Below are 19,390 nucleotides of genomic sequence, written 5' to 3' on the forward strand. Positions count from 1 at the left end.
ACTGAAATGTGGCTAAAAGACTAAACATTTTACCAAAATCACTCTTTTGAAATCACTTTTTGTTTTTGTCGAATAAAGGAGACAAAACATTACAGACTGTCTTTACGAACATGCTTACGCCGGAATGAGAGTATAGTTCCTAGCCATATTGGCCTAGAAAATCGCAACTTTTAATTTTCCGTCGGTCTTAGTACACAATGTAACTACAGAGGAGTTAAGTTTTAAATAAGAAAAATATCGAAACTCTTTGGTCAATTTTTTTGAGTGAGATGCTAACGGTCTAATCAGATTCAATGAACTATGCTAAGCTATGCTAAAAGTGGTACCGCCAGACCCGGAGATTGGCTGAATGGATTCGAAAACAGTAATACTCAACTGTTTAACTCTAGGAGAGTTGGAAAATGAGCCTATTTTCAAAAAAAGTGGAGTGTTCCTTTAAGCTAACATTGGCTTGCTGACCTGTGGAGGTGGGACCGCCACACAGGGTGAAAAAAGGCACTGTCAGTGTGACCGCCTTCTCTTGCTCCTGTGACTGACTCAAGACACCACCTGCTGGGTGGCCTGTTGGTCCAGGCCGGCAGACCTAAACCTGCACTCCAGCCATGTGCTTACCTAGAAGAGAGAGAACTCATTCCTTATTACAAGAGTCCAACTAACCATGCAACTTCGTCATAGTTTCTTCGTTCAACGCAGAAGAAATCGATTGCAACTTCAACACCATCGATTCACGGAACCACAAAGAACCTGTTCAGAACAACAGACTGCTCCTACTGCGAGACATGCAAGTACCAAATTTTTTAGCTAAACAGGGTTTTAGGTTAAGCAGTAGAATCCTCTTAACTAGGTGTTTTGAAATCAGAGAATGGTGGTTCTTTTCGTGGTTTAATTACCCTTTTCCAGAGCCTCCTTCCCTATTTCCAGCTTCATTCTGCCATTTTTCATTTTTCCCCATGTGTGTGTTTGTGATTTAGTTAATAAAACTTGTGCACAATACATATTTGATACTGACTCCCTGCCTGCAAATAAGTGTCACTAAAATAACCTCGATCTTGTTACACGCTGTAAGCACTGTAAATGCTAAGAAAGAATTATTTGTCTGTGGTCATGAAAAATACCCTTTTCTTAGAACTAATTGATAATCAATACTGAGTGTTCATAGGTTAAACTGATTTATTGTAATGTTTAACTAATTCAAATATTTACTAACAAGTTATGAATAATTTTTAACATTTCCCCGTTGAGCTAATTCGTTACACCATAGTGAATATGCAGGTAATTTCTGAAACTGTTGTATTTTGTAAACATTTTACTACATACAGAACACTACAGTTGCATTCCAGAATGAGTTTGCAAATGACGTTTCAGGTCTCTTCGATATGTGAAACTCTTCTCACACCGAGTACATGTGTAAGGTTTCTCTCCAGTGTGATTTCTCATGTGTACATAAAGGTTTCCTTTATGATTGAAACTCTTTCCACACTGATAGCAGGCGAATGGCTTCTCTCCAGTGTGAGTCATTACATGATTCTTAAGGTGATTCCCGCTTATGCAACTCCTTCCACAATGATGACACACGAAAAGTTTTTCTTTCGAGTGAATCTTCATGTGCTGATTGAGGTTTCCTTTATGTGAAAAACTCTTTCCACACTGTTTGCAGGTGTAAGGCTTCTCTTCAGTGTGAATTCTCACATGGATAATAAGGTTTGCTTTACGTGCAAAACTCTGTTCACACTGTTTGCAGGTGAAAGGCTTCTCTCCAGTGTGAACTCTCATGTGGATATTAAGGTTTCCTTTACGTGCAAAACTGTGTCCACACTGTTGACAGGTGAAAGGCTTCTCTCCAGTGTGAATCCTCATGTGGACTTTAAGGTTTTGTTTTTGAGTGAAACTTTGTCCACACTCTTGGCAGATATAAGGGTTCTCTCCAGTGTGAATCCTCATGTGGACTTTAAGGTTTTGTTTATGAGCAAAACTCTGTCCACACTGTTGGCAGGTAAAACAACTGTCAGATATGGTTTTCTGAGTTCTTTTTTGAGAGGAATTTTTTTTAGTCTGTGTGGATTTTTCTCCTATCATGAAATCACAATCTTTCGCTTCCATTTCATTCAGTTCTTGACTCTCTTCTTTCAGTGCCATCAGGTCTAAAGCGAAAGAAGACAAACACAAAATTAACAGTGGTTCAATGGCATAAAGCAACGGACATCAAAAGACTGCATTAAAACAAGAAAGCCAACAACACGTATGCTAAGTAAAATAATTTGTGAAAGACTTTGATGAGGATGAGGGAGTGATGTTCTCTAAAGCCTGTTAACACACTGTCGAAAGCACTGGAGCATCTCAAATCTGCTCGCCACAAGAACCGAAAGAGGAGTGTCTTGGTAAGTTTTATTTAAAATGCTATTTATGTTGTAAAAAATTATGAAAAGCATCATTATCTAATATACAACCTAAATTTATCAACATGAGAACGTCTCAGGTTACGCATGTAACCATGGTTCCCTGAGAACAGGGAACGAGACTCTGCGCTAGACTGCGCTATGGGGGAACCGTCACTTGTGACAGGTGTTCGAAATGCCAAGAATCACACAACTCCAATCCTATTGGCCGGCGACAGCCTATGAAGTTGAACGGCACGAACCGTGACGTATAAAGGGAACGCCTGAGGAAGCAGTCAACACCTTCTCGTCTTTGAGGGACTGTTCAGCAGGCATCCCGAAGCATGGCAGGGAAGCGCAGAGTCTCGTTCCCTGTTCTCAGGGAACCACGGTTACATGCGTAACCTGAGACGTTCCCTTTCGAAAGGGAACTTCAACTCTGCGCTAGACTGCGCTATGGGGAACGATATACCCACGCCGCCATGCTGGAGGAGAGTGCATGCCCAAAAAGTCTGGACAAACGTCCGGCAGTTCCAGGGAAAAACCGGGAGCAACTCTCCAAGGCTGTCAGTGACAGCATTCCCTACAGCCAACTGCCCAAGCTGAGCCTAAAAGAGGCCTTTCGTAAAAGGCCTGCCAAGGCTGCTCAAGGCATCTGGGACCAACAACCCGTAGAAAGTGGTCACTTAAAGGGAATGTGGCCAGGGAACCAGAAGGAATCCCGGCCAGTCACTAGGGGGATAAATTCACCTCTGATGCCACCAAGGAGGCCGTACTAATTTAGCGAAAGCCAAACATAGTCTGGGCCAACCTTGTCTGACATACAGAATCTCCAATGTGCAAACTCCAAAAGAGGAGAGCAGGTAAGAGCGACTGTGAAAGGGCAGTGAGCAACTCAAACCCACACGCAGAGATGGGCATCCTGGAGAGCGGAACTCAGCTGAGCGCTATAAACCCTCGTACTGAGGGGAGTAATACCACTCATCCTAGGATCTACTCAGCTTCTGATAAAGCGCTGAGGAGGCTGTGCCCTGGTACAGGGGAGCACAAACCAGCCTGGGGCCAGCCTGAATGGGAGACTTCACAGAAGTCTACAACCAATGACCAGCTTAGGGAGCTAAGCACAATTACGCAGTTAACCCAGAGGGAAGTACGAAGCTCAACCTAACAGACAGACTGTACTGTAGGCACATAACCATGGATTCGGAACAAAAGGGGCCTACAACATAGCTAAGAGTTCTTACAATTAACTAATATCACAACATGAACCCAACACACAGGGTGGTATTCAGGATGGCCCATAAGGCCAAAGAACTGAAAACATAGCATGCTAAGCGCATGACCAACCAAGTAATTAGGTACCTGTGAGTGCCCACAAAACAGCCCATCCAACACAGTCCGACGAGCAGTGTACTTGGTAAAAGCACCCTTCTACTCTTTAAGCAAGAGGAGTACAATGTACGCCATCACGTGCTAAAGAAGGCCCCATGGGCCTATAACCTCAGCAGACAGGTGGCATCAGCTCGTGACAGTGTTATCAAGCTCCAGGCAGAACAAACCGACTACAGAGGAGGTTAATGAGTCAGCCGGAGCCCTGGCCAGCCAGCGACATAAAATTCCTTTTACTGTCTTCAAAAACAATGTAAAAGAAGCGCAAAAGGTACATGCCAGCATGTTCCCAAAGGAGGCCCAGAGGGCCTACCTGTTACACGTGGCGTCAGCTAGCGGCCATTTAGAGATGGGCATCCGGAGAGCAGAACTCAGCTAAGCGCTATAAACCCTCGTATTGAGGGGAGCATAATCCGCTCATCCTAGGATCTACTCAGTGGCTGATAAAGCACTGAGGAGGCTGTGCGCTAGAAAAACCCCGGTAAAGGGAGCACAAACCAGCCTAAGGGCCAGTCTCAGCGGGAAACTTCATAGAAGTCTACAACCAATGACCAGCTTAGGGAGCTAAGCACAATTACGCGGTCAACCCAGAGGGAAGTACGAAGCTCAACCAAACAGACAGACCGTACTGTAGGCACATAACCATGGAGGCCGAACAAAAGGGGCTTACAACATAGCTACGAGTTCTACAATGAACATCACAACACGAACCCAACACACCAGGTGGTATTCAGGATGGCCCATAAGGCCAAAGAACTGAAAACAAAGCATGCTGAGCGCATGACCAACCAAGTAATTAGGTAGCTGTGAGCGCCCACAAGACAGCCCATCCAACACAATCCGACGAGCAGTGTACTGAGTAAAAGCACCCTTTCACTCTTTAAGCAAGAGGAGTACAACGTACGCCAACACGCGCTAAAGAAGGCCCCGTGGGCCTATAACCTATAACCTTTGTAACCGACTACAAAGGAAGATCATTAGCCAGCCTGAGCCCTGGCCAGCCAGCGACATAAGACCTTTTACTGTAAAGTAAATAAAAACTGACAGGGAAAAAGCCAGCATACTTACAAAGGAGGCCCTTAAAGCCTACCCGTCACATGCGGCGTCAGCTAGCGGCCACTAAAGTTCTAGAAGCAAAATAGAACCGAGTAACAGACAGGGTAGCTATTTAGCTCGACTAGAGCTAAAGGAAACGAAGGTCAAGGCAGCAAATACATAAAACCAGACCAAAAGTTGGTTTTAGTACAAGAGCTCACCTCGAGAGGCAAGCCACTTCAGGGATGTACTCAGTAAAAGCACCTTTTACTCTCTAAGCGAGAGGAGTACAAAGCCAAACTCCAGCATGACACATAGGAGGCCTGCGAAGGCCTACAACCCGTATACACGTGGCGTCAGCTAGTGGCATCATGACCCATCCATTGTGATGAGTCACATAGAAACTCACACAAAGCTGTGCCAACATGCAGACAGAAAGGTGGCCCTGACGGGGGCCTACAACCTCTATGAACACATGGCATCAACCAGTGGTAGTTTCATGAGTACGGCCAGCCCGCAGGCCAAGTACTTGAGAAACCCTCAGGTGTGAGAAGTACACACCGAAACCTCAGGTATGAGAAGTACACACCGAAGGTGGCGAGAGTCAAAACATGACTTAACCATGGAATGAGTCTAGACATAACCAGCCCAGCTGGGGCAACACAGAGGGTACAAAAGGAGGCCTGGCCAGGCCTACTACTTTTACCACCATGCGGTGCCAGCCAGCGGACATAACATTCCAACAGGCAATGTACCTCGGTACACATATAAATGCTATCACGGACTAAGGGAGGCCGAACAGGCCTATTACCCCAGACAACGTGAGCAAAAGCCTGAGGCAGTGCTAAAATTTCATGAGCAAACTCATGATCGTAACCAACAGCGCCCAAAAACAAGCTGTGATAAGAGAGAGGCTACAATAAAGAGCCAACAATCTAACAGCAAATGCAAAACAGCTGCTGTGGTCATGATGGACTGGGAGCTAACAGAGATCATACTATTCCTAACCAGAATAAGACTGTCTACACTCAACCTGAGTGTGCAATCCAACAGGTGATGCACACAGTGAAACACACACCCTAACCGGGGAGTACAACAAAACACCACGTTCAAAGATAGAGGCTAATCACAGCCTGCTATCACAGAAACAGGCGTTAACCTGTGGCAGCACATGAGTAAGCTCACATATATATGTAGGGCTTAAGCTTAGAACCCAAAGTAAACATGAATGCTTTGTAATACATGCCATCCAGACAGGATAAATGTTTCACAGAACAGAACTGGAATCTGTAACGAACCCTAGAGAACGAAAGCTAGAATATTTAGCATTGTAATCTGAAACTTGAATATAATTCAAGGGGCTCATGTGAATAATAATAATAATTCAAGGGGCTCATTATAAGCATGAAAAAGTTCTAAAAAGTGGGGCCTAGCAGCACTGCATAACTCATCTTCTCAAAGATAAGGGCCTACCACCTGGGAAAAACAGCACCAGGAAGGCTAATAACAGCCTATAACCTTAGCTGTTAACCTCAGCCATAGCACCTACATTTTCACATCGAAGGGGAAAAGGGCATACGGCCCGCAACTCCCTCAGGAGGAGGCCACAACTAGGAACTATACAACCTCACAGGGATAGTAATAATAAGGGTGATGTAACAAACAAACACCTAAACCTAGCTCTAGCCTAGCCGCTAGCTAAGGCCTACTGGGCCAAGCAAAGCTTGGGCTTCATTTTGAAACCTTCAAATATGAGGAGAAAATGAAGCACTGCAAGCAAACAATGTCAGGCGTCCTGTACACAAATAACTGAAGCGATGAGTGTTAACTCAAACCAAATTTAAGTATTAGCTGAGAAGCTACTCTAATATAGGAGGCTACAAAATAGTGGCCATAAAGCGGCCTGCTTATTTTGAAAATTAGCCAACCTAATGCTACAGTTATTTTGCCCAAAAGAACCCCTTCTAACTTTACTGACTACATGCCCAGGAAAGCTATACAGGAAAAGCAAGGTCTACACTTTTTATAAGCAAAAATATAGACCCAGCTTACCTTCCTGCGGCTCGCAGAATGAAGATTTTCCCTCCTTATTAATGCATGAAGAAGGATCAAATCAAAAGTTCTTTTAAGCCTAAAAGCACTTTCACTATCATGCCAGAAGGCGGCCTTTAGAAAAAATATTATCAAAAGACCAGCCGACAGCCTAACTGTAAAAGAAGCGTCTGAGCATATATATATATGGGAGGTGAAAGAAGAAGAAGAGAGGCTAGATATAAATCGCCCTTTAAATAGCTGGGGGATCGATTATAAACGCAACGGTGTTTACAATTGATCACCCATCTCACTCTCGCTTCTTCCTCCTCCCGTCTGTCTGGCTCAGATCCAAATCTGAATGGCCAGGGGGTTTTCCATGCCCTCCCGATCTCAAATGCAGAGATCAGGAGAGAATGGAAAGTCTATGGGAGCCGCAACATTCATGGACAGAAAGGAACCGTTCATCAAGCCGTCGCGCGTGCGGCCCCTTTCTTAACGTGCTCACACAGCAGCTGCAGCCCGCTGAAAAGCATGTCCCAAAAACACAGCAGCTCACATACCCAGCGGCCAGAGGAGCGCTCGCTATCGGACGCGGTGACATCAAACGCGGACGTCACCATCATCCAACTCACAACCTCGTCAGCCCCGGGGTAGCCGAGAGAAATATAATTCTTCTCAGACTTCCCAACGAGCTCACCTGCGAGCCCTATACTTGCAGCCACCGTATTGCCTCAGCACACACGGGGCTACAAAAACCAGGCACAGATGCAGACACCTCCTCCCTCAGGAAGAGTGTCAAACGAGAACGGAGCGTCGCAACAGGAGAGACGCTCACAGTGAACAGACAAACACACATAGACGCCGCCCTCAAGCATCGTCTATGCGTTCGCTCCTCTCCAGACAGAAAAACACCAGAAATGTGTACATCAAGTGTCAAACTCCTGGGACATGGATGAACACATCCTCCTGGCCGTTTGCAGATATAAAAGGAGTAATTTCCTACCGGAGTTGGTGAAACAATGGCACGAACAAAACAGTCCCGAAAAGACAAGAAGATGTTGACTGCTTCCTCAGGCGCTCCCTTTATACGTCACGGTTCGCACCATACAACGTTATAGGCTGTCACCGGCCAATAGGATTGAAGTTGTGTGATTCTTGGCATTTCGAACACCTGTCACGAGTGACGGTTCCCCATAGCGCAGTCTAGCGTAGAGTTGAAGTTCTCTACAGTGCTGGGTAGCCCGGGTGAAAAAAAAAGTACATTTCTATAAAATGTACTTAAAGTGCTCTATTTTCGTGCACTAATTTTGTACTTAAGTACTAAAGAAGAATTTTTAGTATATTAAGATCATCTTAAGAACATCTAAGCATACTTAACTGTGCTATTTTGAGACACCATTAAATATGAACTTAAATGTGCTTTTAATATACTATCTCTGTATTTAAAAAATAAATTTAGTTACCACTTGTAGCACACTATGGGTTCAAATGTACTGTAAGTAGTATCTAAATACATTTTTTTTTAAATACAGAGATAGTATATTAAAAGCACATTTAAGTTCATAAACAACTTCACAACTAATGACACAATGCACTGAAATTCTATTTTTTCTTAAAATATTTTTTATAGTCAAATAAATTGCAAAGTTAAAGACTTAAAAACACAATAAAAAGTCTTAAATAAAGTTTTCCCAATAAAAGGCCTTAAAAATTATTAAAGTATTGAGCACATGCGATCGCACAATTCTCCTGTCTTTTAAACTTTTAGCAAAATCACACCGGAACATTCAAATCTGCGTTTGAGCTGCTCTGACCCAGAGAAAGATGAAACAGCTTCACAAACAGTCTTGTCAACCACACAGTAGTTATTTCTGTTACAAATATTCATTTTATCATAGAAGAATGGGGATAAAAGTGTATAGTTTGGATATATTACTATTGTCTACATTAGTGATCAAAATAGAGTAAATCACCTTTTGAAGGTAACAATTGTATCAATTACATCGTTATGCGACAAGAGACAAGAGTTTAAAATGTACTTTGCATTGAATCATTCATTCAAGAGATTTGTTTAAAAAAAAAAGCCAATTCCAGTTATGAAACAATAAAGTACTTATAAGTCGTTGAATTATTTATTCAAAGCATGTTTTAATAATTCATTCTAAAGCAATTAACATTTTGTCAAAACCTCTAGTAAATTATGTTGTTTTGTTTAGGCCTAATAGTCTGTTCAGAATTGTGGGAGAATCGTGATCTCTGTTTGAAACCAAAAAAAAAAAAAAAAAAAAAAGGTGATTCTTAATTTATCCAGAATCTTGCAGGTCTAATATATCAAGTAAATTATTTGGTCAAAGGGGTTCGGATGACAAAAAAAGTTTGAAAACCCCTGCTCTAGACCTTTATTTCTTTGTGTTACCTGTTGTTTTCTTATAAGCCATTTAGCTACTTCTTAATTAATAAATAAATAAACACACAGGCTCATGGTAGTAACTGTATTTATGTTAACTTCCCTGACCCTCGACCAGGGTCATAACATATGTCAGGCTAATTACCAGTCCCAAGCTTTACATGTGGATACTTATGGCAATTAAATTAAGGTTATCATAACGCTATGTTACAAGATTCTTACGTTAAGGCATGTGGGCAGACCTAGCGGAGATGGCTCTCTGTTTAAAGTACTTTAATAAAATATTTATATTATATACATTATATGCAAAAACATTGAAAAAAGTAAATGGAACTTTGTTATAAGAACATTTTCATAATCTTAGAAAAAACATTAAGAGAATATTTATATAATGTTTTGAGTAATGTTCTTTTAACCAAGCAAGAACATTAATACAACGTCTAAAAAAAAACTGGATGCTTTAAACGTTCCTAGAACAATCAGAATTATAGTTTTGATAACTTAATGGGAACGTTATGGAAACTTTCTTATAACATAAAATTGTTAGCTAGGTTTCAGGATTATAATGCCAAGTTTCATCAGGCTCAATTTGGTAAAGTATGGTTGGGAGGGAGCATAAAGAATAATTTTCACACATGAATTGGCACCTCTGAATCCAGACCTTAACCTCATTGAAAGTCTTTGGGATGTTCTGGAGGAGACTTTACAGAGTGCTCACCCCTTGCATTGTCAATTCAGTATCTTAACCAAAAGTTGATGCACCTCTTGATGGAAATAATTGTTGTGATGTTATTTCCATCAAGAGATGTATCAACTTTTGGTCAAGATCTTACATATACAGTGGTGTGAAAAAGAGTTTGCCCCCTTCCTGATTTATTTATTTTTTTTGCATGTTTGTCACACTTTAATGTTTCAGATCATCAAACAAATTTAAATATTAATCAAAAATAACACAAGTAAACACAACATGCAGTTTTTAAATGAAAGTTTTTAATGTAAAGGGAAAACTAAATCCAAACCCACATGTCCCAGTGTGAAAAAGTGCTTGCAGAACCTGGAAGACTTGCTGTGATAAATGGAACCATGAATTCTGCTTTCTACCAAAAAATCCTGAAGGACAATGTCCGGCCATCTGTTCATGGCCTCAACCTGAAGTGAACTTGGGTTCTGTAGCAGGACAATGATCCAAAACACACCAGCAAGTCCACCTCTGAATGGCTAAAGAAAAACAAAATGAAGACTTTGGAGTGGCCTAGTTAAAGTCCTGACCTCAATCCTATTGAGATGCTGTGGCATGACCTTAAAAAGGCGGTTCATGCTCAAACCCGCCAATGTGGCTGAATTACAACAATTCTGCAAAGACGAGTGAGCCAAAATTCCTCCACAGTGCTGTAACAGACTCATTGCAAGTTATCGCAAACACTTGATTGCAGTTGTTGCTGCTAAGGGTGGCCCAACCAGTTATTAGGTTTAGGGGGCAAGCACTTTTTCCACACAGGGCCATGTGGGTTTGGATTTTGTTTTCCCTTCATTTAAAAACTGCATGTTGGGTTTACTTGTATTATCTTTGATTCATATTTAAATTTGTTTGATGATCTGAAACATTAAAGTGTGACAAACATGCAAAAAAAAAAAAAAAATCAGGAAGTTTTTCACACCACATATATATCGTTTGTACTATTACTGTTTAATTATCATCTAAGGCACTTTGTTTGGGGGTGGTTGGGGAGGGTAATCTCTGTACAAACAATAGCATTTGTCCTTGGAATAAAAAAAAAGATCTTGGACTTCTCCGTCTTGACTCGAGACTTAACTGTAACTTGCAAAACAATGACTCAGTCATACCTGTTTCTGTTTTTAAACTGTTTGTATCGCTCACAAACATCAACAGTTTGATTTTAAGAAGTCAACATTTTAATAAGGATGAAATGACTGAGTTCAGCTTTGAGAATGAAACCAACCTGTTTGTTCTTCAGTTTCTTCTTGTTTCACTCTGAAGGTTTCTTCAATCTTTATGTCTTCACTCTCCTCTTTAATAAATGTCATCTTCATGTCGTCACTCTCCTCTTTAATAAACACCATCTTTATGTCTTCACTGTTCTCTTTAATAAATGCCATCTTTATAATAGTGTGTTATGTGGATCTCAGTCGCTTCATCAAGAGTCTTCCTGTGTTTGGACACTGTCATGATAAAGATAACAATAATTAATAGAAAGAGAAATGAATCCAAACTAAATCTCAGGGTGTGACTCAATCAGCTCTAGTTCAGTAATTCAGTACTCTGGAGAGAGAGTCAGTCAGAGTTCATGGATTAAAAAAAAAAACCCTCTAAACTAGCACTAAAAATTACTAAAATAGTACACATTACACAGACAATTCATTTATTTACTTATGATTTGATATTAATTGATCTGTATATTATTTTTTATATTAAACTTTAATGAAAACATTGTCAGTTGGTTTGTAAAAATGACACATGTAAGTGTCGTCAGGATATTCGAGCGCTTCGAATCACTGAATCGTTTCGCAAAGCATTCGGTTCAAATGATTCGGAGTTTCTCTCGTCACACCTTGTCAGTGACAGAATTCGTGTTTACAATGAACTGATTCACGATAGAAGGAGGGAAATGAGACGCACCTTTTCTGTTACTCATAAAAACAACTTTCGTTATTGATAAAGCATTATAGTGTAACATTCAAAAATAATTAATTTACTTTACAAGCTTGCAAAACGATTCAATTGACTGAACAGTTTCCATTGTCTTAAGCACTTTAAATGCATAAAACCACAAACCTTTCTTCAACCGAATCATAACAGATGCAGGAGCGCGGCGCAGCCTTATGTCATCACATATTTTGACCAAAATAAAAGCCCTGCTCACAAACGTGCATAGAAATGTACAAATTTACATATAATATTAAAAAAATATTAGTTAAATAGAGAGGTTCTGTCTGTATGACAAAAATGTAACGTTTGGATACAGAATTTCATTTAAACCAAATATTACAGTATTAATATTCAAGTAGTGACAAATGTGGTGTACAGGCAAAAATACATGTTAACCCTCATGTACTGTTTTTTTTTTTCTTGAAATTTTGTGACTTTTTTTTACATTTAGAGTCATGAACATGCATGCAAAGTTTCAACACACTGATGTGTTTTTACATATTCACACAAAAGTATGTTCGTGATGTTCACAGGTCAATTTGATCTGCATATTTTGATGTTCTAAGTCAACTGTTCAGACCCAAATCTGTACAGTTCTGTACACTCCCAGGCCTGTATGGCTCCTATTGCCAAATGACTAAAGAAATGTTATCAGCAAGATGGTGTAAAAGCATACATTTCTTGTCTATTATAGGAATCTTGAGTTCAAGTCCTGCCTTCCGGATCCCGTCAGCCTTCTCTCTCAAATATTTTATTTCATATCATAATAAATGGCAGAAAGGCAAAAAATAAAATTAAGATTTCAGTGACAGACGGTTTTGTTCCTTTACAAGATTTCAATAATGATCAGTTTCAATGGCATCTGTTTTGTTCGGTTATGAGATTTCAGTGATGGTCAGTTTTGTTCCCTAAGGGTCAGCTTTGTTCCTTAATAAGATTTAAAGACAGTTGGTTTTGTTCCATTACAAGAATTCTATGATGGTCATTTTGGTTTAGTTACGAGATCTCAGGGATTTCGACAGCTGTATATTTTGCCGTCGGATTCTGTCTCCTGAAAGCCTTGTGGACATTGTGTTGACATATGGTGCTATTGTGTACCAGAAATCCTGAGTTCGAGTCTGCCTCGTGGACTTTTCCGGATCCCGTCTGCCTTTTCTCTTCAATTTTGCTTCCTGTCAAGTCATCTTCATTTATATAGCACTTTTGACAATACAGATTGTTTCAAAGCAGTTTCACAGTGACATTAGGAAAATAAATTGACAGAGACTGTTTTGGTTTTACAGTAACTCTAAGAAAATATAATCGAGCTAAAGTAGGTTTTTGATTGGATCAGTTTCTATGTAAAAATGAATAATTATTAACTTAGGGGCCGCTTAAATGACACCTTTCCTACTGAAAACCAAAGACATTTAATGCATTCTTGAGGTTCATTTACGTGTTTAGTCTATATGTTTGCGTGTTTGAATGTGTATGTGTGCAGAAGCGTGGTCTTTTTTACAAAGTGATATTGCCAAATAATTTTTCTGGTCTACTTCCAGCTTCCAGCTGACCTAATCTATGCAGCCTAACAATTTACATGTAGATAATGTGTGTGGTGACCAGGGCGAGCGAGAGCCGTGAGGGAATGACGCAAGGCCGGTGACGCAAGCGATAACGAGCATCACCTGGGAGGCGCACCGGCCTTGAGTTTCTCACGGAGGAGCTCCGGGAACATAAAAGGAGGAGCGGCGACTGTGAAGGACGAGAGAGGACCAGGCCTGGACTTTATTTTATGTTTTATTATGTTTGTGTGGCCGGCAGACGTCCGCGAGGGTCTGCCGGCATTACTTACATTTTGTATTTGTTTATTTTGGGATTAAAGTTGTGTTCAATGTTCGCCGGTTCCTGCCTCCTTCTTCCCATATTTACGAACTGTGTTACATTGGTGCCGAAACCCGGGAGGAAGGAGGGACATGCTGTCGGAGAGCCCTCGCTGCTGAGGGGGATCGCGGTGCTGCAGAGTTCGGGCAGCGCGGGAGTGTGAAGACCGCGAGAGGCTGCCCGAGGCGGTGGTGCTGGAGCCTAGTGAAAGGTGGGACGGAGACCTGGATGCCGTGCTCCTGGGACGAGGTGGGGTGGCTGCCGTCCTGGGGGGAGCGGAGGAGTCGCCGCCGTCCGCTGTGGGCCGGAGCCTGCTGCCGTCCGCCATGAAGGGGAGGAGCAGGGGACGGGGGACTCACTGCCGGCTGCCCTCAACCGGAGGAGCCATCGCCGGCCGCCAGGAGGCGGTCGAGGATCGGGCCGTCCACTGAGCGTCCAGTGCCACCGCGAGGAAGAGCCTCTTGGCAGAGCCTGACTTCAACTCTGCTTGATGCTCTCAAGCCTTGTTTACACTGCACGTGTCTGCGGCACGTTACGGCTCCCGCAAGGTTTTGTTCCGTCCTCTGCGCGGTGTCAACTCACACCAGAAGCATTTCAGAAGCGAAGCGGCTGGATTCGCGAGACCACAAGATTTGCCTGTCTGATGTGTTTTCCTTGATTTTCTTTGTGTTTTTAATGGCTAATATGGTTATATTTTGTCTGGTTTGGTTGTGCTTATTGCTATGCCATACTTTATTTTCCTATAGCCTACAGACGAAGTTAATACACTTAAAATTCAAGTTATGGATAACAAGAGAAAAAAAAATCAAGTTTCTCAACTTCGAATCTCTTGTCGTCAGTTTCTGGCTTCCTAGTAATGAAATATGAGTGGGAGTTTACACAGGGTGATTATTTTGACTTTATTTTGTATTTGAGCTGCGCGTCTTGGATGTGGTGTCTGTCAAAAATAGGCGAGGTGCCTATCTTTAGCGAAGCGGCACGGCGAGGCACTTCTGGGACGCTTCTAAAACGCACCATGGCGTGGCTGATGTAAACACGAGCAATGACTAGAGCGGCCGTGGAGATCAGCTCCAGTAGCCTTGTCTAAGATGCGCAGCTCAAATACAAAATAATCACCCTGTGTAAACTCCCGCTCATATTTCATATAACAAGGCTTTAAATTTCCCACCCCTACAATGATTTATTGCTTGTCTTAGTTAAATAATACAGAAGATAAAGAGCTTAAAAATTTCTTGCATATTAAATCGCAATATTGATAATAATGATCGCAATTAGATTCTTTTCCAAAATATTAAGCCCTACACAGGATACAATCAGCATCTTTTAAGTCACTGCATCAACATCTCATCATATTATCATCACATTTAGGATAAGCAGTAGAATCCTCTTAACTAGGTGTTTTGAAATCAGAGACTGGTGTTTCTTTTCATGGTTTCATTACTCTTTTCCAGAGCCTCCTTCCCTATTCCTATTGCCAAGCTTCATTCTGCCATTTTTCATTTTACCATATGTGTGTGATTGAGTTTCTGTTTGTTAGTTATGTTTTTGTGATTTAGTTAATAAAACTTGTGCACAATACATATTTGATACAGACTCCCTGCCTGCAAAGAAATTACACTAAAATAACCTCCTCACGCTCTAAGCACTGTAAATGCTAAGAAATAATTATTTTTCTGTGGCCATGAAAAATACCCTTTTCTTAGAACTAATTGATAATCAATTCTGAGTGTCCACATGATCAACTGATTTATTGTAATGTTAATGTAGTTACATCCAGTTAATCTGATGAACTAATTCAAATATTCACTAACAAGTTATGAATAATTGAATATTTCCACTTTGAGTTAATTTGTTATACCATAATGAATATGCAAGTAATTTCTGAAACTGTTGTATTTTGTAAATCTTTTACTACATACAGAACACTACAGTTGCATTCCAGAATGAGTTTGCAAATGACATTTCAGGTCTCTTAGATATGTGAAACTCTTCTCACATCGAGTACATGTGTAAGGTTTCTCTCCAGTGTGATTTCTCATGTGGACATAAAGGTTCCCTTTATGATTGAAACTCTTTCCACACTGAGAACAGGTGAAAGGCTTCTCTCCAGTGTGAACTCTCATGTGGGCATTAAGGTTTCCTTTACGTGCAAAACTCTGTCCACACTGTCGGCATGTGAAAGGCTTCTCTCCAGTGTGAACCCTCATGTGGACTTTAAGGTTTTGTTTATGAGCGAAGCTGCGTCCACACTGTTGGCAGATAAAACAACTGTCAGATATGGTTTTCTGAGTTCTTTTTTGAGAGGATTTTTTTTTAGTCGGTGTGGATTTTTCTCCTGTCATGAAATCACAATCTTTCGCTTCCATTTCATTCAGTTCTTGACTCTCTTCTTTCAGTGCCATCAGGTCTAAAGCGAAAGAAGACAAACACAAAAATAACAGCGGTTCGATGGCATAAAGCAACAGGCATCAAAAGACTGAATTAAAACAAGAAAGCCAACAAAACGAATGCTAAGTAAAATAATTTGTGAACGACTTTGATGAGGATGAGGGAGTGATGTTCTCTAAAGCCTGTTAACACACTGTCGAAAGCACTGGAGCATCTCAAATCTGCTCGCCACAAGAACCAAAAGAGGAGTGCTCTTGGTATTAAATTATGAAAAGCATCATTATCTAATATACAACCTAAATTTGTCATGAGAACAGTGCTGGGTGGTGTATATGTATTTTTTGCATAGGCTACCGCAATATCAGAAAATAACTGCTCTGTCTATTCACTTTTGCATTGAATCATTCATTCAGGAGATTTGTTTAAAAAAAAAAAAGCCAATTCCAGTTATGAAACAATAAAGTACTTATAAGTCGTTGAATTAATCATTCGAAGCATGTTTTAATAATTCATTCTAAAGCAATTAACATTTTGTCAAAACCTCTAGTAAATTATGTTGTTTTGTTTAGGCCTAATAGTCTGTTCAGAATTGTGAGAGAATCGTGATCTCTGTTTGAAACCAAAAAATAGTGATTCTTAATTTCAAGGTCAAGGTAAACTTTATTGTCCCACAAGGGGAAATTCATATGGTCATTCCTTCATTACGCGCACTTATCACAACATATTCTTAAAACAATAAAGACAAAAAAAAAACAAATACAAAAATTACAAATACAGAATTACAATCCAATATTTAACATTAAAATATATAATATTAACAGGTAACTAAAACTATAATAACTTACGATGTGCTTGATCATTATACAATCTGATCAATAAATAATCTCATCTGATAAATTCAACTTATCCAGAATCGTGCAGATTTACATTCTTGAACGTAATAATATTTATGTAATAATAATAAATTCTAATAATATTTTGAATAATGTTCTTTTAACCAAGCAAGAACTTTAATACAACGTCTAAAAAAAAACTGGATGCTTTAAACGTTCCTAGAACAATCAGAAATATAGTTTTGATAACTTAATGGGAACGTTATGGAAACTTTCTTATAACATAAAATTGTTAGCTAGGTTTCTGGATGACAATGCCAAGTTTCATCAGGCTCAATTAGGTAAAGTATGGTTGGGAGGGAGCATAAAGAATAATTTTCAAACATGAATTGGCACCTCTGAATCCAGACCTTAACCTCATTGAAAGTCTTTGGGATGTTCTGGAGGAGACTTTACAGAGTGCTCACCCCTTGCATTGTCAATTCAAAATCTTAACCAAAAGTTGATGCACCTCTTGATGGAAATAAGTGTTGTGATGTTATTTCCATCAAAAGATGCATCAATTTTTCATCAAGATCTTGGACTTCTCCATCTTGGCTCTAGACTCGACCAGAGACTTAACTATAACTTGCAAAACAAGGACTCAGTCTTACCTGTTTCTGTTTTCAAACAGTTTTATTTTAAGAAGTCAACATTTTAATAAGGATGAAATTACTGTTCTCAGCTTTGAGAATGAAACCAACCTGTTTGTTGCTCAGTTTCTTCTTGTTTCACTCTAATTGTTTCTTTAATCTTCATGTCGTCACTCTCTTCTTTAATAAACACCATCTTTATGTATTCACGGTCCTCTTTAATAAACGCCATCTTCGTGTCTATACTCTCTTCTTTAATAAGCTCAATCTTTGTTTGTTCCTCAGTTTCTTCTTGTTTAATTCTGAATGTTTCTTCAATCTTCACAGATTCACTCTCCTCTTTAATAAACTCCATCTTTATGTCTTCACTCTCCTCTTTAATAAACTCCATCTTTATGTCTTCACTGTTCTCTTTAATAAATGCCATCTGTATAATAGTGTGTTATGTGGATCTCAGTTGCTTAATCAAGAGTCTTCCTGTGTTTGGACACTGTCATGATAAAAATAACAATAATTAACAGAAAGAGAGACTGTCTCAATCAGCTCTAGTTCAGTAATTCAGTACTCTGGTAATAGAGTCAGAGTTAATGGATTTAAATAAGACACAAAAAAAAAACTCTAAACTAGCACTAAAAATTACTAAAAGAGTACACATTACACAGACTATTCACAATTATTTACTTATGATTTGATATTAATTGATCTGTAAATTATTTTTGTATTAACTTTCATGAAAACATTATCAGTTGGTTTGTAAAAATTACATGTAAGTCGTCAGGATGCGGTTATTCGAGCGTTTCGAATCATTGAATCATTTTGCAAAGCATTCGGTTCAAATGACTCGGAGTTTCTCTCGTCACAACTGTGTTTACAATGAACTGATTCACGATAGAAGGAGGGAAATGAGACGCACCAAAAAAAAACAAAAAAAAAAAAAAAGAGACGCACCAATGTGTTTTACTCAAAAACAACTTTCGTTATTGATAAAGCATTATAGTGTTACATTCAAAAATAGTTAATTTACTGTACAAGCTTGCAAAACGATTCAATTGACTGAACAGTTTGCATTGTCTTAAACACTTTAAATGCATAAAACCACAAACCTCTCTTCAGCCGGATCATAACAGATGCAGGAGCGCGTCGCAGCCTTATGACATCACATATTTTGACCAAAATAAAAGCCCTGCTCACAAACGTGCATAGAAATGTACAAATTTATTTGATATTAAAAAATGATATAATAGTTAAATAGTCTGTATGGCAAAAATGTAACGTTTGGATACAGATTTTCATTTAAACCAAATATTACAGTATTATTATTTCCTATCTAATCTATTATTAATATGCTGTAAATATTATTGTAACTTGTTTACAGTGTTCTTAACTTTTTCTTTTCAATCTATGGAACTTGTGTTTGCACCTGTGTCCTTAATAAAGATAATAGTAATAATAATAATAATATTCAAGTAGTGACAAATACGTAGGGTTTTTTTTTCTTGAAATTTTGTTACTTTTTCACATTTAGGGTCATGAACATGCATGTAAAGTTTCAACACACATCAGTTAAAACTGAAATTTTGTTACTTTTTCACATTTAGGGTCATGAACATGCATATAAAGTTTCAACACACTGATGTGTTTTTACATATTCACAGAAAAGTATGTTTGTGATGTTCGCGGGTCAATTTGACCCCCATATTTTATTGTTCTAAGTCAACTGTATAGACCCAAAATAATAACATCTCTTGGATATATTTTATTTTAGCCAC

At 39.6% G+C, this 19,390-nt stretch overlaps 1 protein-coding gene across 1 annotated transcript; it reads right to left on the bottom strand.

The window, feature by feature from the left end:
• Positions 1 to 1,323: 1,323 nt before the first annotated feature.
• Positions 1,324 to 18,271, bottom strand: LOC137025214 (oocyte zinc finger protein XlCOF6-like). The gene is made up of 5 exons (XM_067393240.1): positions 17,733 to 18,271; positions 15,729 to 16,175; positions 13,007 to 13,092; positions 11,202 to 11,358; positions 1,324 to 2,141 (listed from the first exon to the last, which is right to left on the bottom strand). Exons 1-5 carry the CDS (start codon positions 18,046 to 18,048, stop codon positions 1,324 to 1,326), a joined length of 1,824 nt encoding a protein of 607 aa, XP_067249341.1. The 5' UTR covers positions 18,049 to 18,271.
• Between the last annotated feature and the right edge of the window lie 1,119 nt (positions 18,272 to 19,390).

Source organism: Chanodichthys erythropterus, chromosome 8 (assembly GCF_024489055.1).
Source record: "Chanodichthys erythropterus isolate Z2021 chromosome 8, ASM2448905v1, whole genome shotgun sequence".
In the NCBI taxonomy this organism is placed as follows: Eukaryota; Metazoa; Chordata; class Actinopteri; order Cypriniformes; family Xenocyprididae; genus Chanodichthys; species Chanodichthys erythropterus.

Coding starts and splice junctions, on each gene's coding strand:
- LOC137025214 (XM_067393240.1), bottom strand. CDS start 18,048: ATGGCATTTATTAAAGAGAACAGTGAAGACATAAAGATGGAGTTTATT. Junction 13,093..15,728: donor ATATCTAAGAGACCTGAAAT/GTCATTTGCAAA, acceptor ATATAAATGAAG/ATGACTTGACAGGAAGCAAA. Junction 11,359..13,006: donor ACTCGAACTCAGGATTTCTG/GTACACAATAGC, acceptor ACTATTATAAAG/ATGGCATTTATTAAAGAGAA.